General features: G+C 57.3%; 1 protein-coding gene across 2 annotated transcripts; it reads left to right on the top strand.

Moving 5' to 3' along the window:
* Positions 1 to 2,892: 2,892 nt before the first annotated feature.
* On the top strand, positions 2,893 to 22,751 carry RRBP1 (ribosome binding protein 1). Of its 2 annotated transcripts, XM_082756539.1 has the most exons (24): positions 2,893 to 2,991; positions 7,614 to 8,318; positions 9,727 to 9,875; positions 10,136 to 10,258; positions 10,715 to 10,867; positions 11,179 to 11,297; positions 12,004 to 12,157; positions 14,412 to 14,550; positions 14,701 to 14,888; positions 15,039 to 15,076; positions 15,719 to 15,809; positions 16,469 to 16,561; positions 16,936 to 17,028; positions 17,140 to 17,220; positions 17,321 to 17,410; positions 17,865 to 17,957; positions 18,726 to 18,797; positions 19,005 to 19,100; positions 19,389 to 19,472; positions 20,298 to 20,390; positions 21,161 to 21,244; positions 21,444 to 21,542; positions 21,757 to 21,900; positions 22,164 to 22,751. In XM_082756539.1, exons 2-24 carry the CDS (start codon positions 7,634 to 7,636, stop codon positions 22,200 to 22,202), a joined length of 3,000 nt encoding a protein of 999 aa, XP_082612665.1. In that variant the 5' UTR covers positions 2,893 to 2,991; positions 7,614 to 7,633; the 3' UTR covers positions 22,203 to 22,751. The 2 variants fall into 2 exon arrangements, with proteins under 2 accessions (XP_082612665.1, XP_082612666.1); XM_082756540.1 differs by lacking the exon at positions 20,298 to 20,390.
* The last annotated feature ends 1,498 nt before the right edge of the window (positions 22,752 to 24,249 follow it).

The following is a 24,249-nucleotide window of genomic DNA, read 5'->3' as shown; positions in this document are numbered from 1 at the left end:
GAGGAAAGAAAGAGATTATCTGGTACAAAACTTTATCACTTCATCAGCTAATTCAGCTCCAGGCTCCCCATCAATGCCATCTACTTCTCTAATGGTTTTATTGTCAGAGGTCTGAAAGATAAAGTGCTTAAAGAACTTTTGGCTCCTGGTTGCCATTTCTGCAGGCTGGAGTGCCTGGAAAAACGAGGAAAAGCACAAACTAAAATACAGACGTGTGGCTTGTGATTCGGTGCAGGCTAGTGGAGATGTTGCAAGAGCAGGGGCCGGCCAGCAGCCTCAGCATCACGCAGCCGAGGTGGTCTCCTCGCCTGGGGACAGCTGTGCTGTGACACCCTTTTTATAACCTCCCCGTGCTCTGTTGTGGCTGGGCTTTGTGGCTGTGTGCTCACCCCCGCCATGGGTTGGCCGTGCCAGGTGCCTTGTTTTGCAGGCTGAAAATCTGTGGATGGGTTTAGTGCTTGTTTCTCTGCCCGAACAGCCTCGTAACACCTCACTTAACGCTCTGCTCTTCCTAGCTGTGCTATTCTCAGGGGAATACCTTGCTGCAGAAGCAGGCCTGGTCACCTCTGCAGTGACACGGGGATCTTTCCAACCCAAAACTCGGCCACACCACCACAGAAATGTCTGCAAGGAGGGGCAGGAGCGATCCAGAGGCGATTGCTGTGAGCTCCGTGTGTCTGCATGGCTGGTAAATAAAGCAGTGCTTGTGGTGCAGTCACATCCCGAGTCAAAGGCCGCCTCTCCTCTGCCTCCTGCCAGCCTTTGCGGCGTGTTTCTGCACTGGCACACCATGGCAGCACGGGTGGCAGACACGTCCCCACGTCCCCGTGGGCACCACCAGGTCCTGTAACACAACACAGGCTGTGTGAGAGCCGAGCCCCGGCCCCGAGGCAGGCCTCGGTCCTGCCTGGCCCTCCAGGAGGAGAAGGGAGCCGGGGAGCCCTGCGGAGCGTCCCCCGGCCTCGCAGCAGGGTTTGTTTGACGGCCGAGGCGCAGAGCTAAAAATATCCCCGCGATGGTTATGAGTTTAGGATAACTAATACATCCAGCGGGAAGATTTGGAGCTGCTCCAGGGCTAAACAACAGCTTCTTCACCGGCGGCCAAGGACTTGTGGATGCAAAAATAACTAGGGACTAAAAAACCTGAGCTGGAGCGGGGGTGTTTCAGATCGAACCCAAGAAAAACTTTCTAGCGGTGAGGATGACCGTGGAGAGTCGCCAGCACTTTGGTTATTTTAACAACAGGGTACACAGGGCTCTGGTGGGGCTGGATTTGGGCTGGGTGCTGCCTCTGGGCAAGGGCTGGGCAGAGGACAGCCAGGTCCATACCTTCCATGCCTTTGCCTGAAGGGCTGAGAGTTGGATCACTCTCTGCCCACCTCCATCCTTTGTGCTCGTGGGTCTTGCCAGTCCAGGTCCAGCCCATGGCAGGGAGCCCTGCCTTGCCTTGCCCAACCACCTACTTAGCCTGCAGCAGGCAGAAAACCCACAAAAGTCTCCAAGATCTCACGAGTGCTGAGCATGGAAGTGTCGGTGCCTATTTCAGGTCCCTCTGCAGAAGCTGCGTTATCGTAATTAGCCGAAACGTTTCTCCCATTAGCATATTTTCCTCAAATTTCCTCACACCAGCCTGCATGAAACAGTCGCTTATTCTCCTTGCCATTGTGTCGAGATGTACCAGGCTGAGGACAGGACCTGCTGCCTGGCCCAGCCCGGCCTCAATAGCACAGCTTGTTCTCTGCGCACGGGGTGGCGATGCCGTGGCAGCTGATGTAAATCCCAGGGATTGCCACCCTGCGAGGGACTCTGTCCACTGAAATGCATTAACGTTGTTATCCCCCTTCACTCTTCAATCACCTGAAATTTCCTTCTGCCCAAATGCTGAATTTTCCCTGGGACCCAGCTCTGCTGCCTCCATGCTGACAACTCCCTGCAATAATGTTAAATAATCTCCCCCTCCTGCCATCAGAAATGAACTTTTTTTCTCTACATTCAGTGCCCATTAAGTGCAGGAGCCACAGTGTGCACCACAACATGGCCAGGGCTGAGCAGGAGAAGGCAGGAGATGGCCTTGAGCTTGGCTGAAGATGTGGAGACTCGAGGGGCATTCCCACCTGAGTTCCAGGCCTTTTGTGCAGCTTTGGGTGAAAAGCATAAATAACGCAATTCCTGGGTTACAGAGTAGGCAGCAAACTTCTGTTCTGGCCCTTTGCAATGCTCATCAGCCCATGGCTTCTGCCAGGTTGGGTGGCCAGTTGATTTGTTGGGTGGTGGGCTGGGGGGTTGGTTGAGCAGGTAGTTGGTTTGTTGGGTTGTTTGTTGTTTTGTTGGGTCGTTGGTTGAGCAGATGGTTGGTTTGTTGGTTGGAGGGTTGGTTGAGCAGGTAGTTGTTTTTTGGGGAGGTGGGTTGGTTGGGGGGTTGTTTGAGCAGGTAGTTGTTTTTTGGGGAGGTGGGCTGGTTGGTTGGGGGTTTGGTTGAGCAGATGGTTGTTTTGTTGGGTGGTTTGTTGTTTTATTGGGTGGTTGAGCAGGTAGTTGGCTTGTAGGGTGGTGGGTTGGTTGTTTGGGGGGTTGGTTTTGGAGACACAGTCCTCCACAGACAAGCCTCAGACCATACCAGGATGGCTCCCACAGCACCCATCAGGGTAGAGAATCTCCCAAAGGCTGCCCGCGGCGCCCCACACCCCCTTACCCCACCCCGAGCCGGGCCACCCCCACCTCCCGGCGATCCCCCCTCGCCTCCCCCAACCCCAATTCCCCCATTGCCCAGCGGGTCGGCTCGAAGGAGGAGGGCGAAACTACAGCCCCCAGGGGCCGTGGCGGCCCTTCCCTTCCTTTCCCTTCCCTTCCCCGTCCCGTCCCGTCCCGTCCCGTCCCCGTCCCGCCCCGCCTCGCTGAGTGGCCCCGCGGCCGGGAGCGGGGCGGGCCCGGCAGAAAGTGCCACGACTCCACACGGCCGCGGCGGCGGGCAGCGACCGCGACACGGCGCCGGTAGGGACCGGGGGGGACAGCGGGGAACGGGGGGGGGGGGCTCGGGGAACCGGGCTGCGGCTCCGTGCGAGGGGGGCACCCGAGCGGGGAGAGGCAATGGGGAGTGTGTGCGTGGGGGGGACACCCATCCCGTGCCCCCCCTCCTGCTCATGCTGAGTCCCACAGAGAGGGGAAAAAGGGGGACGAAGGGGTCCGGGGGGGTGTCCCCGGGGTGTCCCCGGTTTTTGGGGCGGCGGGGGATGAATGGCCCGCGGCGTGCAGGGCGCTGCGGAATGGCGACGTGTGCAGGCGGCCGGGGAGGGGCCGCCCCGCCGGATGATGGACGAAGCCGCCGCCTCCTCTTCCTCCCCCTCCAGCCCCCCTCCGGATGAGGGGACACCCCCCCCATTCCCTCCAAGCCCTCTGCTACTCCCCCCCACCCCCCCACCCCTTTTCAATCCCATCCCCGGCACCCCCCCCCCCTTGTTTTTCCCCTATAACTTGGCGCCCCGCTCGCCCCGTCTGCGGCTGTCCCGAAGAAATTGCCAAGAGCCGGCCGTAGGAAATGCCGTAAGCTGATGAAGCGCGGTTGCAAAAAAAAAAAAAAAAAAAAAAAAAAAAAAAACAACCAAAAAAAAAAAAAAAAAGGTCACGGCTGCGAGGAGGTTGTTCCTTTTTTTTTTTTTTCTTTTTTTTTTTTTCCTGCAGCCAGGCGAAACGTGTCGCGGAGAGGGGTCCGGGCACGGGAGAGATGCTGGAGGGGACCGCAGGACAGAGGTGTGGGGAAGGTGGGGTGGGACGGGGTGGCTGGCACCCTGTGGGCACCACGGGATTCCCAGCTTGGCTCTTACGAGCTGTCCTGCATGTGGTGCCCGCAGCGGGACGTCCCACCGGGGCAGGAGCATGGTGGGGAGAGCGTCTGCGAGGCCACCCCCGTGCCCGAGCTGTCGGCTTTCAGGCCGTGGCTGCTGCTTGTTCACATCGCAGAAGGGTCGAGACCCAGCATCTGAATGCCACTTCGGGCTGGGGAGAGGAGAGAGAGGTGTAAAAGCTGCCACCGAGAGGGGTCAAGCCACAGCTGTGCTACATGTCGCGCTGTGCTTCCTTCCAGTCCGTATACGTGTGGTATATATGAATGCCACGTGCCAGGCGAGACCAGAAGTGCACGGCCACTTACTCAGAAAGCCTGTTTACCCCAAAGCTCCCAGGGACGTGGGTAGGATCCCACTTGAGGAGTCTGTGTTTGGTTGGGCTTTCAGTTTTGCCTCTGTCTGTTGCAGCCGGGTGGAGGGAGAAGCTTCAGGAGACGGATCTGGTGATCGTCTTTTATCTGCTGACAGCGCTGCCTTCTGCTGCTGCCAGGCTGCCCTGCTGTCGGCAGGATCTGGCCTCCAAGTTCCCTCTCGCTCCTTCGTGCTGGAGGAGTGCTGGCCCTGGGGATGCCTCTGTCCCCTGCTCAGGCTGGTGGCCCGGGAGATAACTTTGCCCTTTGGCAGGAGCTGAAATCTCAGCCTGGAAACCTGTGTGCCAGCTCAGCCAGCCTCGACCCACCTGCGTGTGGTTAGGGTGCTGTCGAGCAAAGGGAGCTGCAGGCGCCGTGCAGGCAGATGTGGCTTCGGGCCGTGCAGAGCCCAGCTGCACAAACCCCGTTCCCTGCCCTCCAACACCCGTTCACAGCTTTTTCTGCATTACTCTAGCTGGAGGCGCTGCTTTGGCACTGGAGCAAGGTGCAAGCTTTGGATTGCAGGGGGACACCGTGCCCTGGCTGCAAAGAGCATCTTTTCCCTTCAAAAGCAGGGTACATGGTAGGTGCGTTTCCCTTTGGCTGTAGGGAAATAAGGTTTCTGTGGTTGCTGCACAACCTGTCTCTCCCTTTTCTCCTGCCTCCGTAGCCAGAGTTTTGGCTCTTCCCTGCTCCTGGCAAATGCACGTGCAAGGCACCGAGCGTGGCCCGCGTGGCACACGTGTGTGGGCACAGCTCCTGGAGGCTGTGCTGCGCGTAAAGCCTGCGAGGCTGAGAGCTTTGCTCCTTTCACTTCCTCGTGGGGAGTTGGACTTTTGCTCGGGGCAAACAGAGGTGGCTGTGCGGTGCGGGGTGCTGAGGGAAACCTGCTCTCCTGGGCTGTTAGCTGGGGTTTTGGGAAGTTTGGTGGGTCGCTAGAAAATGCCACAGGGACTGCAGAGGTAGAGGACGACTTCGCAGGTAGCTCCTTTAGGTGAAAAGGCAAAATAGCAGTTGTCTGCCTTGTTCCTGTTCTGGTGGTGGTAAAAGGAGCCGGTACAGAGGGGAAGATGCTGAAGTCTTGGAGCCTCTTCAGAGCCCGGCCGTTGAGCCAAGGCCATCAAGTGTGAGATGTCGCTCGAGGCATCTGCGAGCAGATAAGCCATGGTGCCTCCCGTGCCCTATTTCAACCCTGCCCTTGCTGAGGCTTTGTGCAGACATAAAGCGCTGGCAGGCTTTCCTCTGTCACCAAGCTCGTGAGAGGGGCTGTGCCGTGCCGTGAAAACCCAGAAGCAAACTTTGAGCCCTCCAAAGGCAGAGCTGGAGCTCCTGGGGCAGGCAGCAAGCTCAGGAAATGCCAAAGCGGAGCTTTGCTCCCGATCCTGGCGCTTTGTCTTATGTTTGTGCAGCGGGGAGATCCTGGGGGAAGCCTTTTTAAGAAAACTCCCAGCCCAGGCTGTGTGTGACAGGACTGACATCCCCTTCGCCTGCAGGCGTTGCTGCCCGCTTGGTGTTTCTCGACCTCCTTTTGGATTTTGTCCTTGGGAGCAGCCGAGGGGCCACATCGGGATCTGCCTCCTCTCTGCTGCCTCCGGGAGCTCCCGAGGAGCTCTGCGACCGCCCTGCCAGCAGGTTCAGGGCATCCTCCTAGGTCAGTGGGGTAAGCTGCTGCCTCCTTCCTCGCAAAGAGGCTTCACGGCTTCAGCAAAACCCCTTAACGTTGCCCCATCCCCGCAGCTTTGCCACGTGGATGTTGACGTGCCAGGTCAGATTTTCTCCCTCGTTCAGCAGCAAAACCACTGAAGGTGCTGGAGCCCCGGGGCAGAAAATCAGGACCCTTCGTGCCAGGCAACAGCTGGTGCTGTGGGTTTGTTTGTTTGTTGTTTGTTTTTTTTGTACTTTTTTTTTGGAGGTGGGGGCTGTTTGGTTTAGCTAGGAAGGACTTCTCACTGCTAATCTCCGCCGTTATCTCGCCCTGGCTGTAAAGTGCACGAGGAGGCAAGGTCCAGGCTTTTACTGCGGCGTGGCTGGGTGAGGCTCAGGCACCCCGCTGCGGGTCCCCGCGTGGGCTTCACGGAGGGGCAGCAGCGTGGGGTGGGACGTGGGGTGGGCAAGGAGCTGCCTGCCTCACCCCCTCACTGCTCCAACCCCTGCGTGCTAACACCATCCTGCCTCCTGGGGCTCCCCGTGCACGTGGGACGTGTCCGCAGCAGAGGCTGGAGCTGCAGGAGCCCCCTCTGCAGCACCCTGCCACGGGCACTGCCCTGGAAAGGTGCTTCTGGTGCCAGGCTGTTGGTTTTCCTTTTTTTTTCTTCCATTCCTGTCCTCCCCGGGCTCCGTGCAGCTGCTTTTGGAGGCGGCGGTGGCAGCTGGTGGGGTTTGCCAGCACTCGGTGATGCCCTGGCCCCGAGCTGGAGCAGCACGTTTGCTCTGGGTACAAACAGCGTGAGGTCAGGAAGGGTTGGGCCTTACCAACATGCGGCGGCTGCTGGGTGAGAAATGCAGGGCACCGTGTTCTGTCCCCAGAAGCAGCTCAACAGCTCAGCGTAACCCTAAAACCGGTATGAGGTTGGAGATGTGTGTTCTCCTGGGATGCTCGGGGAGAGCTGGGCTCCTGGTGGCAGTGCTCCTCCCCGGGCAGGTGAGTGTCTGCAGCGAGAGAGGGCCGGGCTGTGGCTCCTCCTGGCTCTGCATCTTCTTCTTTAGCGATGAAGAAAGGTTTTGATGTGTGTGGTGTGTGTTGTGGTGGCTCTCTTCATCGCGCTGTCACCTGCTAGCTGCAAGCGTGGCTTGGGCTTCAGCTCTGGGTGTGAGTTCGTTGCTCCGGGTGGTGGCAAGAAAAAGCCTCTGAGGTCTCCCCTTCGAGCAGCAAAGTTTTGAAAAGATGCTGATCTCCTTAGTTTTTCTTATTTTTGCCTGCTCCCCTCCCTCCTCAACCCGCAACCTCTTAGAAAGGAAACTTGATAATGTTTTCAGTTAAGTGTGGGGATGGGAACTTCCAAGGACTTTCTGCATTTTCCTGATTATGTTTTTGAGGCTCAATGACGAGAAACTCTCGTTGCCTTCCTGGAAAGCGTTCCTTTGCATCTCAGCTCTTCAGCTCCTGCATCCTCAGCTGGGGGCTAACGAGCCACATCGCGACCATGCGGAGGTTATCCTCTGGTAGGAGAAATGCGAGTGGGACAGCAGGGAAGGGATTGGTTTAGGGGCTTGGGACAAGCACTGTGGATAGGCAGCATAGTGGAGGAGCAAAAGCTGGTGATGTCTGTGTCCTGCTGGCCCTCACCAAGGGTCTGTGAATCTTGGCCGTCACTGCAAGGTGATGTTTGGAGATGCAAATGTCCTTGCAAACTCCCTGCTTGGCAAGGTGATCGCATCTTTGGGTTTTCCCCTGGCTAACTGCTGTTCTCCTGTCTTGCAGGCACAGAAGAATAAGGCAGGATGGATGTGTATGACCCCCAGACGCTGGGTGTTGTGGTCTTCGGAGGCTTTATGGTGATATCAGCCATTGGGATCTTTCTGGTGTCCACCTTCTCCATGAAGGAAACGTCTTATGAGGAAGCCTTGGCAAAGCAACGTAAAGAGCTTGAGAAGACCAACCAGCACAAAATAGAGAAAAAGAAGAAGGAGAAACCTGTCGAGAAAAAAGGAAAAGCAAAGAAAAAGGAAGAAAAACCGAATGGGAAGATACCGGAGCAGCAGCTGCCTCAGGAAGGGACGGACTCTTCCAAGGACGTGGTTCTTGAGCCTGCTGTGGTGCCTGAGCCCGTAACTCCCGTCGAGCCTCCGATCGCAGTGGTGTCGGTGCCCCCCCAGGAAAAGGAGAAACCTGCTCCGTCTCCGAAGGAGAAGAGGAAGAAGGAGAAGAAGGTGGCAAAGGTAGAGCCTGCTCCTAGCCCGGCGTTGGCTTCCCCTCCCGTCAGCGTTCCCAAAGGTTCTCCCGTCTTGGAGGTGACCCCCAAGGAGGTGCCTGTTGTGGCCGTGCCACCAGTGGGCACGCAGCAAAGTGCCCCCGTTGTCAGCTCTGTCCCCGTCAAAAAAAACGAGGCTCTTCCAGCCCCCGAGGAGCAGAAGCACGATGGACCTGCCAAGAAGAAGGCCGCGTCCAAGAAGAAGGCTGAGCCAGGTAAGGCCAAATTCTGGTGTGTATCCCCGCTGAGAAAGCAGGGAAGGTGGGTGACTCTAAAAGTTTCCTCCGCGTTCAGCGGAGGTGAAAAAAGCTGCCTAGTGGAGGAGAGAGGAATGAGGTTGTTTCACGCTGCAGGGGACTCATCATGGAGTAGGTGGAGAGAAGTGACGGGATGTGTCGGGGCAAAGGGACATTTGCCCATCACAGCTCAAGCCTCACTTGGTTGACTTGGAGATAGAAGAGAGAAAAAAATCAGAGGCTTGGACTCTGCAGGGTATAAATACTGTGGAAGTGTCTCCATACGGCCATGTGGCAGAAATCTCTCAGGTGTTCTCAAAAATGTGATGCCTGTGTTCCCGTGCACCCGTGTGTTGGGAGAGGACCTGCTACTCAGCAGGACGTCTGGTCTCCAAGGTCGGGTTAAAGCCCTTGGACCTGCTCCTTTGGGGAAAGGATTTTATTAAAGGCCGGCTCCGTATAACAGTGAGGGAAATGGGAGGTGGCTGGGCATGCCGGGGGTGACTGGTTTGGCACGGCCACCTGGGGATCCAGCACCGCTGCTCCAGCACTGACAAACATCGCCCTGAACCCAAGCTGGAACAGCTGGGGCAGCGTGGATGGGAGACAAACCCTCAGCTCTTGTTTCCGCGGGGAGGTTTTTGGCTGCCGGGAGCATCCATTCCTTCAGGTACGAAGCACAGATCCCGCGTGTCTTGGAGGCCGAGAGTGTCTGAGGCGCTCCTGCGGGATTTTTCAAAGGAAAGCTCCTGGCAACGTTTGCACCACGAAGCTGTCTGCAGTGTTGTGGGCAGCCTGTCAGCGCGGGCTGCGATGTCTCCCCTTTGCAAAGGCAGGAGCAACAAATTATCCCGCGGCAGATAAAAACCCGGGGTGCTCACAGGCGCGTCCTCGGCGCTGGAACAGACGGCAAAACCCGACGGGAGCGGCCTGGGGGTCTCATGTGGTTTGTTTTCAGTCTCTGGCGTTGCGAAAACCGCTTGCTTGCAGGTGGTTAATGTGGACTTGGGTCCCAGGTCGTTAGCTCTGAGAGCAGAGCTGGGCTCTGCCTTGAAACGCGCGTGGGTGCCTGCTCAGGGCTGCGCTGCTGAATCAGCTCCTGCCTTTGGGCCTCCAGGGAAGGAGCAATTCACGTCTCCGGTGCCACACGTGAGCAGAAGGATAGGGAATCATGGAAGTGCAGGGTGGGTGAGGTTGGAAGGCACCTCTGGAGGCCGTCTGGGCCAGCCCCTGCTCACGCAGGGACTCCTAGAGCTGCTTGCCCAGACGGGGAAGGAACTGAAACATCAGTTGTGGGGCTGGAGCCTGCCTCGGGTGTTTGTTTTAAGAGCAGGTGATGCTCTGCCATAACCTGAGTGGTCCCAGCTCCTCTTCTTTCCTCTCTAAGCCCCTGCGGACGCGGATGGGCCCCTCTACCTGCCCTACAAGACGCTCGTGTCCAGCATCAGCAGCATGGTGTTCAGCGAGGGAGAGGCCCAGCAGCTCATCGAGATCCTGTCGGAGAAAGCAGGCATCGTCCAGGACACCTGGCACACGGTAGGGCTCTCGGCACCTTGGTGGCCATTTACTGCTGGCCCTGCCTCTCTGCCGAGCCTTGGGAGGGAGAGCTCCACGTTTTTTTGGCAGGTTGGGGCCCTGCTAACCCCGAGGGCCAGTCCTGGAGACCCGAGCTGATTTTTTTTGTTGGAAAGAGAGGGCAGGATCCTGTCCTGCATGTTGGGTGGCTCCTGCCTGTGGGGGAAGAGGGCGGGTTTGGAGGTGGTGGGCCCCACTGATGCGCTGCCTCGCGCTCGCAGGCGACACAGAAGGGGGACCCCGTCACCGTCCTGAAACGCCAGCTGGAAGAGAAGGAGAAGCAGCTCGCTGCTGAGCAGGAGGACGTCTCTGCTGCCAGAAACAAGCTGCGGGAGCTGAGCAAGGTAGGTGCTGCACAGCTTTCCTGGTGTCGAGGTAGCTCACACTGTTCTGACAAAGCAGCAGCGCCACGAGCCTCTTGCTCCCCCACAACTCATCCCCCTGGGAAGTGCAGTATTTAGTGTTTGGTATTTGGTGTTTGTTTTTTTTTTTCCTCCCTGCCTCGTGCCAGATTTTGTGTGATGATCCAGAAAAAAAAATATCTAGACTGTCTTACTCCTTCCTCACTGCTGGCCCAGTGTGGAACAACAGTGGCATCCAGTGGCCACAGTGCCCAAAACAAAATGCAAAAGGAAATCGAAGCGCTAGGCGACTTGGCCTGGCTGTGCTGCGCAGGTGTCTGGTAGCTCTTACAAGGCAGAACTTTTAAATCTTCTGAATTAGAAAGCCCAGTTCTGCATTTCCCTGAAACGAGGGAACTGGAGCACTGAGGACTAAGCAGGTGACTCCTCTCCTTGCAGGAACTTGCAGCGGAGAAGGCCAAGGCAGTGGCCAGCGAGAGCAAGCTGAAGGAGCAGCTGGTTGCTCGCGAGCGGGAGATCACCGCCGTTCAGGCACGGATGCAGGCGAGCTACCAGGACCACGTCAGTGAAACGCAGCAGCTCCAGGGAAAGGTAGGCTCCGGAGCATCCTGACGGATTTTAGCCTCTGGGAGTCTACAGAGATGGAGAGCGGGGAGACCAGAGGCGTGGGGAGGTGGGGGTGACCCTGTGATGCTCGGTTCCTCTGTGAGGGCTTTCCTGGACCGTGGTGCAGGCATGTGGGAGCATCCTCACGAGACATCGTGTTCCTGGGGGCCATCAGTGTCTGTAGACTGAGGAAGGGGGCGAAACTCCTGTGGGCATGTCCCTCTGTGCCCAGCAGGCTGGGCTGGGGTGTCGCCTGCTCCCCACCAAGTGGCGTAACTCCTGCTGCCTTCCCCTAGATTCGGACCCTGCAGGAGCAGCTGGAGAACGGCCCCAACACGCAGCTCGCCCGCCTGCAGCAGGAGAACTCCATCCTGAGGGATGCGCTCAACCAGGCCACCAGCCAGACGGAGAGCAAGTAAGACCACAGCTGGGCTGGGGGGCAGAGGCTGGGGCTGCCCTTCTGGGACTGGCAGGGGAAATGAGGATGTTTTTCCCATGCTGTGGCTCGTGACAAAGTGGGAGGGCAGGGGAAGCCCTCCCTGCCGTGAGGCGAGGGCTACTTGTGCTGATGCTGGAGCCAGCGGGCAGTGGGAGGAGAAGGGCCTGGGAGGTAGCGAGGCCCTTCCCTGCCTAGGTGAGCTCCTGCTTCCTGGCTTGAGAAGAAAGCCGGCTGGCTCTTGGAAACGAGTGATGCTGCAGAGAAAGAACCGAGACGTGCCTGATGCCTGTAGAACAAATACGAGCTAGATAGAAGAATTTCGCACTCCTTTTTATAGAAAATACGAAATAGCTGGTGATTAACAGTGGTAAAATAATTACAGACTGGACTCCAGATGCTTAGAGAACTTCCTCTGGTGTCTGGGAACACAGATCCTCATGTCCTCTACTTCATACGAAAGGAATGTCTCCTGTGATTGAAATACCGCTTCTGAAAGGAGATTTGTCAACTCTTTCCACCCCCTCCCTGGAGCAGCAGGCGTGCCCTAGAAATAGGAAAATGCAGCCACGAGAATGTTTCGAGTCCCGTATCAGGCCCGTGGGGGGTCGTGTCCCCCTGTACGTAACGCCCAGGACACTCGGCCGTCCTGCGGGCTGAAATAACCCTGTTTTCTCTGCTCCAGGCAAAACGCTGAGCTGGCCAAGCTGCGGCAGGAATGCAACAAGCTGGTGAAAGAGCTGTCTGAAAAATCTGAGGTGCTGCAGCAGGAGGAGCAGCAGAGAAAGAGCTGGGAGATGAAAGCGGTGGCCTCCGAGAAGCAGCTCGAGCAGTTGCAGGTCAGGCAGGCGCTGGCAGGGCCGCGGTGGCTTGTGGCGAGGGGACAGCTGGCTGAGGCAAAGCAGGAGCGCGGGGCTTTGCCAGATGTTTTCCCTCTGATCTTGTCTGGGTTGCTTCATCTCCGTGTGGCTCTGGTCATTCTCTCGGAAAAGCACACGCAGGAGGGTGGACGGAGAGAGGGAGAGCTCACCGGGAGAGCCAGGCCCCGCGGTGTGCTGGGTTTGGGACCTTAGGTGGTCTTTTTTTTAAATTATTATTATTATTTTTTTTTCCAATGGAAATTGAAAATGGCAGCTGCTCAGAGGAAAGGTGTCCCGTAACGCCCCTTCTCCCTCGGCACCCTTTGGAAGGTGCTAATGTCACCCCCTGCCTCTCCCCCCTCTGCAGGGGGGTGCTCACAAGGGACACTGCCTGTAGGGAATCGGGCTCTGTTAATTCAGCTCTCCAGAGATAAGGCTGCATGTGTGCTCCTGATGCAGGCGTATTTTGCACACACACCTTCCCCTGTCAGTAAAATTGTCCCTTTCCAGGTTAGTTAGGGGCTACGAGGCTCTGATGTCCTGAAGGGGAGCTGAATTGCTTGGCCTTGGCCTTGGAAGGAGCTCGGAGAGAGCTTACCAGCCACAGCTGGAAGGCAAACTGCCTTGCAGATCTCTTAATCACCTCTCCCGTGTTAGTTCGTCTCACGCATTGTGGCTTTCTTGCATCATCTGTCACCAGCAAAGCCCAGGCAGCACGAGACCCAGTTAAGACCATTCTCCTCACACATCTCTGAGCCTGGCGTGAAGGTGTTGGGGGAAATCTAGGCTGTACGCGCTGCTCGGCGTGCCTGCTGCTGCCAAATGCCCTGGGCCTGACCTGGCAGGCTGCAGCTGGCCGTGCCTGCTGCTCCCTGCTGTCCCAAATGTGGCCAGGCGTCGAGCCCGCTCTGCTACCTCCTGATGGTGCAGAAAGCCTTGGAGGCAGTAGGTTCCTAGCTCTTGATTTTTGGGGTGCCTGAGGGCGTAGATCTTCTTCCAGCAGACTGGTTTTGGCCCCTGCTGCTTTTGCAGAGAAAGTGAGGAGCCTGAGGGGTGATCTGGGCAAGGTGCGAGGGCAGAAGCTGCCTTAAAACCCCAATTGATAGGTGTGTTTTTAGGAGAAGTTCTCCAGGGCTGACAGCCTGCTGCGTGCCTCAATGTTAGTCTAATAATAATAATGATAATAATGATAATAATAATAAGCTGCAGGTCTTTAAAGCCAGGGATGTGTTTAAGGTGCCTGTGGGGATGGGGAAAATGTGCTTCATGGTCACTCCTGCAGCTCTGAGCAGAGGACTTGGTGGTAAAGCCTCAGAAAGAGGAGAAGCACTGCTTTTTTTTTTTTTTTTGGCAGTTCTGGGAGGATCGTTCAGACAGGGACTGGGCTGCTCGTTGGCCTCGTTCTGTCCCCGTCACACAAAGCTTTTGTGATGGTGTGGCTCGTGGAGCTGCTGGTTCGCAGCACGCCTCACACCCCTCGCTCTGCCTTCCCCCCCTCCAAGCGCACGCCTTGGCCAGGCCTCTCCTCTGCTGCTTTCGAAGATGGAAAAAAGCCTTCCCTGGCCCAAACCACACAGAAAATTCCACCGCCTGTGGAAACACGTGGCTGGCCGGCTGCGTCCCGCTAATCGCCCTGACGGTACCTCTCCGTGCTGGGCTGGGGCACCAGCTGCCTGCACGGGATCTGCTCGTCGGGAGCCAAAAACACCGAGGCCACTCTCCCTGGTGTAACGAGCACGTGTCGCTCCCCGCCTGCTGGCAGGGCGTTTTCCCCCTCTCCCTCCCTGCACAGTGGCAGCTGTGAACGGGGTCGGGAAATGGAGCCACGGGGCGGCTGCCAGAACAAACCCGCAGCAGAAAGGGTTTGGAGACGTCGCCTGGGCTCCGAGCGCTGGCTGGGGCTTTGCGAAGGGGAAGCTTTCTGCGGGGCTGCCCGGCCAGGGCTGTGCTTTAGGGCCGGAGGTCGGGGTTTTTTTCAGCATCCAGCTCCTCTCTTCCAGGCTGGAGGGGAACAGAGAGGGTTGGTGGTGGTGCTGACCCAGAACTGAGACGTGAGGGTGTTGTCTGATTGCCCCCTGCTTACAAAACGAGGGCCTTCATGCAGAGGGGAAGCATGACAGCCCCACTCCCCCAAAACACAGCTTGAAAATCACGCCACGTGCCACTGAGCTTTGCCTCACGTTGGCCAGGACACCTAACGTGCTGTTTAAAGCCTCCTCTTCCCCCTGTGCAGGCTTCCCAAAGGGAGGTGGAGGCGACGCTGCAGAAGAGGTTGGATGAAGTAGGTGACGAGCTGCGCAAAACCCAGGCCAGCTACAAGAGCCTCTTAGCAGACGCAGAGAAGTCCAAAGGGCAGCAGCAGAGCATCGCTGGTGAGGACCACGAAACAGCGCAGGGAGAGCCGTGGGGCAGCTGAAACGCGGGGCAGAGCTTGAGTTTGAGACCCTGACTCCTCAGGATGGGGGGTCTCTGAGTTTGTTGGCGCCTAACCTGACTGTGTTCCTCTCCCCTTCCTCCAACAGATCTGCAGGCCAAGCTGCTGAGCTCCGAAGCAGAGCTTAAAAGCAAACTGTCGGAGCTGGACAGCGTGAAGGGGAAACTGCAGGATGCCAGCTCGGAGAACACCAAGCTCCTGGAGAGGATCAAATCCATCGAAGCTCTGCTGGAAGCAGGCCAGATGAGGGAGGCAGAAAAAGACAGAGACCTGCAGGTCCTGGGCGTTTTTAATCGGGGTGGGAGGAGGATAATGTCAATGTTAGTGGCCGTGTTAGCTCTGTTATCTCCCTGTGGGGTGCCACAGAGATGGCTGATCTGCATCCCTGGTTTAGGACAGGCAATGAAAGTGGTTTCTGTCTTCCAGGCAGCCAACGAAGCAGAACTGAAGCAGACGCAATTAAGGTAGGTCTAAGCGCTGCCTAGCACACAGGAGCTGCTTGCTCTCTCTTCCAGCTTGCTCCTTGACCCCAGATAACAGCCAGTCCGTGCTGAGGTGGCGCTTTGATTGCTGTCAGGCACGTGAAGGCTAACTCTTCCTGTAAGACTGCCTGTGCGATCTGTGTGGGTGCTGGGGGTGGAGAGGGACCTGGGATGCCTCTGTGCTCACAGCTGGGCCATCCAGAGTAAGATTTTTGGGGCTGTTTTAGGGGAATTAGGGGTATTTTCAAGGATGGAGATTCACCACTTGTGTCTGTTGCCTTTTCCCCCTGTTCAGGGCACCTCTGAAGAGGTTCAGGCTCTGTCCATGGCAGGAGAATTTCTCAGATGCCCTTGCTGTCAGCAGGCACCCAGTGCTCCTCTAAAAGAGGGCACTTGTTCAACCTAGGGTCCTGGGACCCCAAGAGATTGGAGTGGTTCCCATCAAGGGCTTGCATCCAGCTGAGCCTCGCTGCAGGGCAGCTGGCGGATCTGAGGGTGTGGAGGGAAGCTGCGGGCTCGGAGACGTAGCTGGTGGTGCAGCTTCCCAGAGCAGACTCCAAATGCAAAATCCCACCCGGGTGGGAGGTGGAGGTGGAAGCTCACCCCTGCATCGTGTCATTCCAGGCTGCAGGAGAAAACGGACCAGCTCTCATCTTTGGAAAGGGAAGCGGCGGAGCTGCGGGAGGCAATGGAGCAACAGAAGACAAAAAACAACGTACGTGAGTGAACCGGGCACGGATTTGCCACTCAGATCGCTCCGTGGTGCAGCACCAGGCTCTGCCAGCCCCGTGGAGCTCTGGGGGTGTCTCCTTGTCTGCCAGAGAGCAGGAGGGCCCCAGCCGCGTGTACGCCTCGTGTGCTCGAGCTGGTGGGCTGCACGGGTGGGGTGTCCCTCCCCTGTCCTCCTGGGAGCCTTAGGGCCTGGTAAGCAGGGAGATGCTCTCCAGCAAGATCAAGGTTCCCTTGATCTTGCTGGAGAGCATCTCCCTGCTCGTGGTCCCTCACTCCTCGTTGCCTCTCTGCTCCTTTTCCCTCTACTGCAAGGCTGCATCCGTTGTCTGGAGGCAACCTCGCAGCCTCCTGCCAGGCCTACGTCCTCTTCAGGCAGCTCAGGGCTGCTTTTGGAGCTTGTCTCTACCCAGCTCTGCTCTGCTCGAAGAAGGCTCGAGCCTTCAGGCACTGCCTGAGCAACGTGCTGCCTTGGGTGGCCACAGGGTTAGAGGAGAAAGGAGTGCACGTGGGCAGTGGGGTGGGAGATCCTTGACAAAAGCCATGGGCTGCCCGTTTTCCCATGGCTTCGGTGTCCTCCAAGGGCAGCTCGGTGGCCTTCAGCACGCTGTGTGGCTCATTGCCTCGTGTGTGTGGTCGTGGCAGGACCTTCGTGAGAAGAACTGGAAAGCAATGGAAGCCTTGGGCACGGTGGAGAAGGCGTGTGAGGAGAAGCTCCTTGCTGCTACAAAAGCGAAGGTGAGCCTGGGATTTCTGCTCAGTGGTGACGGTGGTGGTGCAGGGGAAGCAGTCACACTCCCCAGGCCTCCCAAATTGTTTGCCCTGGGTTTCCTGCCTCATTTTGGGAGCAGCGCTGGCCTATCCTAGCTGACAGCTTCTCCAAATCTTGCCTCGAGGGCTGTGTAACCACAGGACAGCTCACAGCTGGGGAACTGGGGCCGTGGGTGAACTGGGAGGGGTATTTCCATGACTCTCAGCAGCACTATTCCCTGCTTGCTGGCTTCCCCATGCCAGCTTACCCGTGCAGACACAGAAAAGCAGGGCTGGTACAGGCAGCCTGGCCTCACAGGCACCTCAGACCTCCTCTCCACACCAATTTGTCCCTCTTACAGGAGGAGCTGGCCCAACAGCTCGATGCCTTCCAGACACGAACCAAGCAGACACTGCTCTCTGCCCTCCCGCAGGTCACCGTGTCCTCGCAGCAGGTAGGCACCTGCCTGTTCAGACCCCTGCAGGGCCTCTGCTGTGCACGTACGTCAGACATCTAAGCGTCCTTTTCCTTTCTTTTCCCCTCCTTGTCCTTTTTTCACGCCCAGGATTATGATACGTGGCTACAAGAATTTAAGGAGCAGGCAGTGAATGTGCTAAAGCAGCACACCAGTACGACAGAGCCCGCGGTGAGTGAAGGGGCTGGAACGTGGAGGGGCGAGGGAGTGTTTAAGTCTCATTTCTTTCCCTCATCTCTCTTTTTTCTCCATCCTTCTCCTCCCCTTTCAGGATTCAGCACTTAAATTAAAAGAGGCAGAGGAAGCGCAGAGCACTTTACAGGCAGAATGTGAGCAGTACAGAGCCATCCTCGCAGAGACGGTGAGTTACAGCTCCTCGCCACGGCTCGGTCTTCTGGTAGGAACTCAACTCCATCTCCCAGCAGCCCAGATCCTGCCGGTGGGCTTGTGGTGGGCATCACACAGCATGCTGGGGCTGCCATGGACAAGATTATTTGCTGGTGAGACAAAGGGAGAGAAGAAATATGAATTTCTAGAGTTTTTCTTCAGCCTAATTATGCTGGAAACCTTTCTGGTGAACATGGGATGTTGTTTGATGCATGGTGGCACAAGCAAGGGCTCCACTAAGCAGGGTGGTTGAGCTAGCCTGGGAGCTGGGAGCCCCTAACCCCACCTGGGGCACCCAATTCTGTTGCTCATGCTTTGCCCTTTGGGAAGAATTGGGTATTCCAGGGCACCCAGCCCTGGCAGCAGCCGTGGTGCTCCCCTCCGGAGGGCTGGAGGGTGCTGGGGCTCAGCTGGGGCTTTGCCAACAGGAGGGGATGCTGCGAGACCTACAGAAGAGCGTGGAGGAGGAGGAGCAGGTGTGGAAAGCAAAGCTCACGGTCTCCGAAGAGGAACTCCAAAAGGTGGGTGTGCGGGGCACGCCTGGCTTGGCTGCTGATGGACAGAGGCTCCTGGAGCCGGGAGGCTGGTGGCTGTAAGGCAGATGCTGACCCCAACTGTTCCTTCCAGCCTTGAGCTCTGAGGCCTGACAGGGGAGCTCCCATACAAGAAATGTTGAATTTCTCAGCTGGTTGCTGGTGCGAGGGCTGGTGGTGAGCACAGGGGGGTGAGGTGGCTGCTGGCGTGCTGAGGTGGCTGCTGCCTCTCCGTGGAGAAGAGCTGAATTCCTCCCTTGTGGAGAATTCCACAGCCTGAAGTCCTTCTCGGAAATAAATCCAGGCTTGAATGCAAACAGCATACTTTGAGCTCGTGGATAGCTTGGCTCCTCTTCGTAGCAAAGCCAGGGACACCTCATTGGAAAAACTGCTCCGCTGCTTCCAGACCCAAGGTGCTCCCAGCAGGGGTTGAGCCGAGTTTGGGGCCAGTTCCTTGGGTGTTGAAAGCTGCTGGCAGCCAGCAGGCAAAGGCTGTTACCTTGCTTCACGATTTATGGCCTGGGCTTGCTGGACTGCCCCTTCCTGGGGGGAAATGCTCCTGCTGCCTGCAGGCTGGGGAGCTCCGGGCTGGGGTCAGGATCCTTCTGTGCAGGACAGAAGAAAGTGGGGGAGGTGGGAGCGGACCACCAGCTGGTTACTGGTTGTGCAAAGCGTGTTCAGGACCACAGTGAAATGCCATTTACTGCCCCTTTTTGATTTATTTTTATTTTTATTTTTATTTATTTTTTGGCTTAGTCACAACTCCAGTTGAAATCCCTCGAAGACATGGTAGAGAAGTTGAAAGCAGAGCTGCAGAGCACGGATCAGGTAAGGATTTCTGGGTGCTTGGGAGAAGCTGGGTGATGCCAAGCCTCAGGGAAATCCCTGCTCGGGCACCAGGCAGAGGTGTGCTGTGCCTGGGCTGGACCAGAACCCACCTCCTGACTCCCCTGTGGAAGGTGGGCTTGCAGCGTGGCGTGCGTTTGGGATGCCCGGCACCTCAAACACCCTCCGTGCTCTTCCCTTTTAACCCAGCTAAAGGAATACATCTCTCTTCTGGAGGCACAACTGGAAAATCACTTGCAGACAGCCAGCTCCGAGCGCCAGAACTACACAAAAGAAGTTGAAGTCGTAAGTGCGACAGCCATTGCCTTCAGTGTTTCTTCTTCTGATCCACCACCCGTCCTGTTTCGGGGATTTGACGAGTGCCCTGGGGGTTTGGATCTTTGCGAAGCAGAAGATAGAGGGATGGTTGCTGCAGTCTGGGTTGTGGATGCCTAATGCCAAGAGATGCATTAGCAGGGTGCTACAGGGCACCAGGGTGGTTTGGAGGTGGGGGGGGGGGAAAAAGAAAAAGCCCCAACCGTAACGCTCTTCCTCACCCCCTGCTTTCTGTTTCTTTCTGTTTCCCCCGGCCAGTTGAGGCAGCTCTTATCAGAGTCCCAGGAGCAGCTGGAGGCGGCGAAGACAGAGACGCAGAAGCAGAGCCAAGAGCTGGCCCTGGTAAGGGAGATCCCTGGGGGTGCAGCGCCCGCCTGCACGCAGGGCAGCTCCTTGGCCTGGGGGCAGTTCACAAAGGGCGACCCCAGGGTTTCAGGGTTGATATTGGTGGCCCAGTGGGGGATTTTCCCTGCCTTTCTTTCCTCTCTGATGGTGGTTGGAAGGAACGGAGAGCAGCAAAGCTTGTGTGAGCTGGTGTGTAGCACAAAAGCCCAGCTGTCCCCCTGATGGACACTGACTGCCCCCACCACCACCCTGGGCGGACATTGGGGTGCCTTAAGCATCCAGCCAGCCAGCTCTGGGTGAGGTGAATTTTGTCGTGTGTCCCCTGGGTGGAGGAGTTGCTTGGATGGCTGGGAGATGGGGCTGGGGTTCTGCGGGTAAGCGGGAGAGAGGCCTGGGATAAAGGGCCAGGAAAGCCATCAGACCTGCCAAATTCATGAGGGCTTTTGCTTTTTAAATCAATCCTTTGATTGAGACAGCAGTCGCGGCTTTGCTTTTTAATATTTAAAGGCTTCATTCTTCGGAGGCATATCTCACCAGTGAGGTTTAGGAGTCTGCATTAGGGTAGGGCTCCGGCTTTTCAGCACTCCTGTGAGCCCTGCTGCAGCGAACTGAGGGTCAGGAGGTTTATTTTTTAAAATCCTGGGTGGTATCCCTGGTTTGCAGGGGTGCTCAGAGCACAGTGAGCTGGGAGTTCAGTTTCTTCTGGCCATTTCTCCCTGTGTGCTGGCACAAAGGCTGCCCAAACTGCTCCCTAGCTCCTTGTGTAGGGCCGTGCTGGGGGGCCTGTAACCGAGCCGGCCTCGCTGCTCCTCCTCCTTGCAGGTCAGGCAGCAGCTGGGTGAGATGAAGAGCCACGTGCAGGACGGAGAAGTCGTGGGGTCACGAGCCGAGCCGAGCGATCCCGAGCCCTTCGAGGTTAGGGGGGGTGAGGCCCTGGCTCGCAGTCCCGCGCCCCGTCCCGCATGGCCAACTGCACGAGGCTTCGCTCTCCTGGCCTGTGCCGGGCTCGTGGAGCCCCTCCAAACACATGTCCCGCTCCTTCACCTGTTCCCTCGGGAGCCCCCTGTGCCAGCAGCAGGCTGGGGATGTTTTTGGGGAGGCAGGCAGGGAGCGCTGCCTCGAGCCGGGGTTGCCACACGGCCTCGGGCCTGCTCGGGGGCTGGGATTAGGATTACAGAGCTCACGCAGGGGCAGAGGCCCTGCAAATCTTGCCGGAGCCGGGCTGAAGGCATTAGCAGCGGCTGCTCCCCGCAGGCTAACACCTCTTGGCGGTGGCAGCTGCCGCCCCAAGCTGGGCTCTGCCTCTCTCTCCTTTAATCCTGTTAACCGTGGAGCCTTCTCCTGGGCGCTGCTCGTCTGCTGCAGCACGGGGACCTGCCCGATACACCCTTCACTCTGTCGTGCCTCTCGTCCAAATCCCAGCTTGTGCTGCCCAAAAAATCAAGCACCATTTGGCAGTGCAAAACCAACCCCGGGCTCACCATCAGCATCCTCCCGGCTTCGTGCAGAGGCCAGTGATGGTACCCGTTGCCCCTCGGTGCCTTGGACAAAGCTCCAGGTTTTGTTTCTTCTGTGTAGCCCGGCTTCCTTGGTCCTGGAAGAAGCTCCTCATCTAGGCCTTTGTTTTTTTAAAATTATTATCATTTTTATTTTCTCTTCTGGACACTTTCCCCTTCTCCATGCAGTTGAAAACGCAGCTGGAGCAGAACGAAGCGCTGGTGGAGAAGGAGCAAGCGCTGAGGCAGAAGCTGGTGCTGGAGCTGGAGGAGGTGGGTGCCGGGGGCGAGCGGGGAGTGAGGGTTTGCCCCTGGAGGGCCTTGGGGCTGTGAAAAAGCACCTCTGGAGAGCGGCCAAAAAACGCTGGGGCAGTGCAGCCAGCAGCCTGACGGTGGCTCTGTAACCCACCGACTGCAGGGTGCAGGAGGGGCCCGCTGGTGCGTTGTTAAAGGTCGTGTGTCCCCCTTGCAGGCACAGAGCTCGGCACGCAGCTTGCAGGCGGAGCTGGAGAAGCTGAGAGTGGCTGAAAACGCAGCAGCGTCAGGCACGGAGGAGGCCCAGCATCTCAAGGTGATCTGGCTGCTGCCTCGGCTCAGCACTAGGCGCAAAAAAGCTTTTGCCCAGCAGGACTCTGGGCGTGATTTGTGGTTCCTGGGGATGGTGGGGCAGGGTAGATGGTTCCCAAGGAAGGTGCAGATGTGTTTTGGAGGGAGGGGGTCCCCTGCAAGCAGCCTAGACTGCAGGGAGGGGCTCAGGCAGATGGCTTCTTTTTACTCCTGTGTAGGAAAGACTTGAAAAAGAAAAAAAACTAACAAAGGACTTGGGCCAAGCAGCAACCAAACTCCAGGAGCTACTGAAGGTCACCCAGGACCAACTGGCCAAAGAGAGAGAAACGGTGAAGAAGTTGAAAGAACAGCTTCATGAAACGGTACTTGCTGCCAGCACCCGCCGCAGCCAGGCCTTCCCTTGATACAGGCGGGGAAATGTGGTGGTTTAAAATGGGAGCAGTGGGGCACCCACTGCCAGAACCCACCTGGCTGGCTTCTGGCAGCCCCTGGGACTGTGTTGGATGGTGGTCACGGTCCTTCCCTGCCCAGGAGGGAAGGTGTGGCCAGGCTGCGAAATGCTCTGCTGCTTAACCTGCAGCGAGAGCCCGCCGAGTAACTGAGCTCTCCTGTGTTTCTTCTGCAGGGGGAAGAGGACAGTTCAAAGGAAGGGACTTCGGTTTGACGAGTCTGTGACTTAGAACTTAACCCTTCAACTTACCAAAATGCCTTACACATTCCTAAAAATAAAAAGTATATGCTGAATTTACTGTAGATAAAATACAAGCCATTAGTGACCCAAAACCTAGTTTTGAAACTTTAAGAAAAAAAAAAAAAAAGGCAAAAAAAAAAAAAAAGAAACCACCACCAACCAGTAAACACTGCAGGTGTACGTCTGTAGGAAAACCTTCATACTGTTTTGTACAACCCTTCGTTCCCGTGGGTGCTGCTCCCGACACGTTGGGGCAGGTGCCGGGGCTCGACCCTGCTGGAGCGGCAGAACTCGCGAATGTGTGAAAAGGGAAGACTGTGTTTGTACATCAACCGGTGCAATTATTATTTTATATATATAAATATATATATATATTATTTTTTTTTTTGGAGTGAGAGAAGTGTGAAAGTAAGACCCATCAGTGGAAGGAAGCCTCTCTCTGACGGGTGGCTCTCGGCGCGTATCCTTTGTGTATTTTCTGGGTGTCGATGCAATTAAAATGACGTCGTAGCGAAGCGCCTGTGCTTTATTTTTCTGGTCACTTTTCGACGTTGCTGTGCCAGGAATGTCTTGGGGACGACTGAAGCCTGACCCTGCGTTGCCCAGAGGTGGCTGCTTTGTTCTCTTGCTGTGTTGCAGCTGCTGGCCCCTGCTTTTCTTCCAGTGCAAGCGAAGGAGGCGCAGAGCTGCAGCCATGGTGCCCCAGCTGTGATTAAAGTGGTTGGGGTCCCACAGCCTTTGGGGCCTTCTCTGAGGCCCCAGAGCTGCGGGGTGCCCCTTCCACCTCCCCGCTGTGGCGCAACGCTGCCTCTTCCTGCAGGAAAACCACAAAGCTGCCTTCCCCCGAGGGGGGCAGCTCAGGAGCAGAGCCACTGCTCGCCCTGCTCCTCCTGCTCCCACACGGAATTGGGGACTGAGCGCTGCCCAGCCCAGTGCTGGGGCGCTGGAGGGGAGATTTTTGGGGTGGGGCGGTGGCTTTGGGGGTGGTGGGACTCAGGCACGTGGCTGGAGGGGAGCTGGTGGCTGCCTCCTGCTGCAGGGTGGTGGCCTCAGCCCCTTGGGTGGCTGCAACACCCCCCAAAAACATATATATATGTATATTAAAACCACAAAAGCAAACCCACCCTACCAAGAAACCCAGAGGCTGGAATGAGCTGCTGAGGGGCTGGGGGTGGTCAGAGAGCAGGTGTGGGGCTGGGCCCCGAAGCAGCGAGAGCGATGTGATGAAACCCTTTGGTTTGCTCTGTTCTTGCTTTTGCAACAGCCGCTTCCTTCACGGTGCTCGCTTGTGCAAGGCAGAGCACGCTCACGAGAGCAGGAACCGCGCCCCCAAACACAGCCCAAACCAGGGGATGGGATGGTGATGCAGGCACTGCAGGGCTGGGTGGGCACCGCTGGGGCTCCAAAAACCACGTGAAAGGAGATTGGGGCTCCTTGGCACAAGGGACACGTTGCTGTTCCTTCAGGCCAGCAGCGAGGCAGCTATTTTTGGACAGCAGAGAGGGGCTGGTCGTGTTTGGTGAAGGTGATGGTGGAAAAGTGACTCTGGGACCAGATGTTTAGCCCCGTTTCAGCTCCTGGAGTGGCACCACAGGTTTTTTTTGTCGCATTTTGTGCTGATCTTGTAAAGATCAGCAGCTCTGCTGGGTGCCCCAGGGCTGCCCGTGGTCGCTGCTTCCCCTTGTGGTGCAGGAGGGCTCCTGCATGGAGCCAGCAGCTTCCACCTCTCCTGGCAGGATCCCACAGGCTGCAGGCGCCGTTTTTGGTTGTCTCCTGGCCAGGAACTCCCTTCCCAGGCCCTGCTCCCACCCCGTCACTCCCAGTTTCTTATCTGAGCCCGGACTTTGGACAGACAGCAGCGCTGCAGCCACCGAGGTGAGGACAAGCACTTTATGGGGACGATGACCCACCTGGGCGAGGTCTGAGGCAGGGACCGGGAGCACCCACGGGTCCCAGCCCAGCGTCCTCACAGCCAGAAAGCTTCGCTGCCGTGGATCACGTCAGCAACCTGTGCTCCCAC

This window comes from Aythya marila (genome assembly GCF_965140915.1).
Source record: "Aythya marila genome assembly, chromosome: 3".
Lineage (NCBI taxonomy): Eukaryota > Metazoa > Chordata > Aves > Anseriformes > Anatidae > Aythya > Aythya marila.
Note: the sequence above shows the minus strand (reverse complement) of the source record. Positions and strands in the feature narration are given on the sequence as shown.

Coding starts and splice junctions, on each gene's coding strand:
- RRBP1 (XM_082756539.1), top strand. CDS start 7,634: ATGGATGTGTATGACCCCCAGACGCTGGGTGTTGTGGTCTTCGGAGGC. Junction 15,077..15,718: donor CTGAAGCAGACGCAATTAAG/GTAGGTCTAAGC, acceptor GTGTCATTCCAG/GCTGCAGGAGAAAACGGACC. Junction 17,958..18,725: donor CCGAAGAGGAACTCCAAAAG/GTGGGTGTGCGG, acceptor TTTTTGGCTTAG/TCACAACTCCAGTTGAAATC.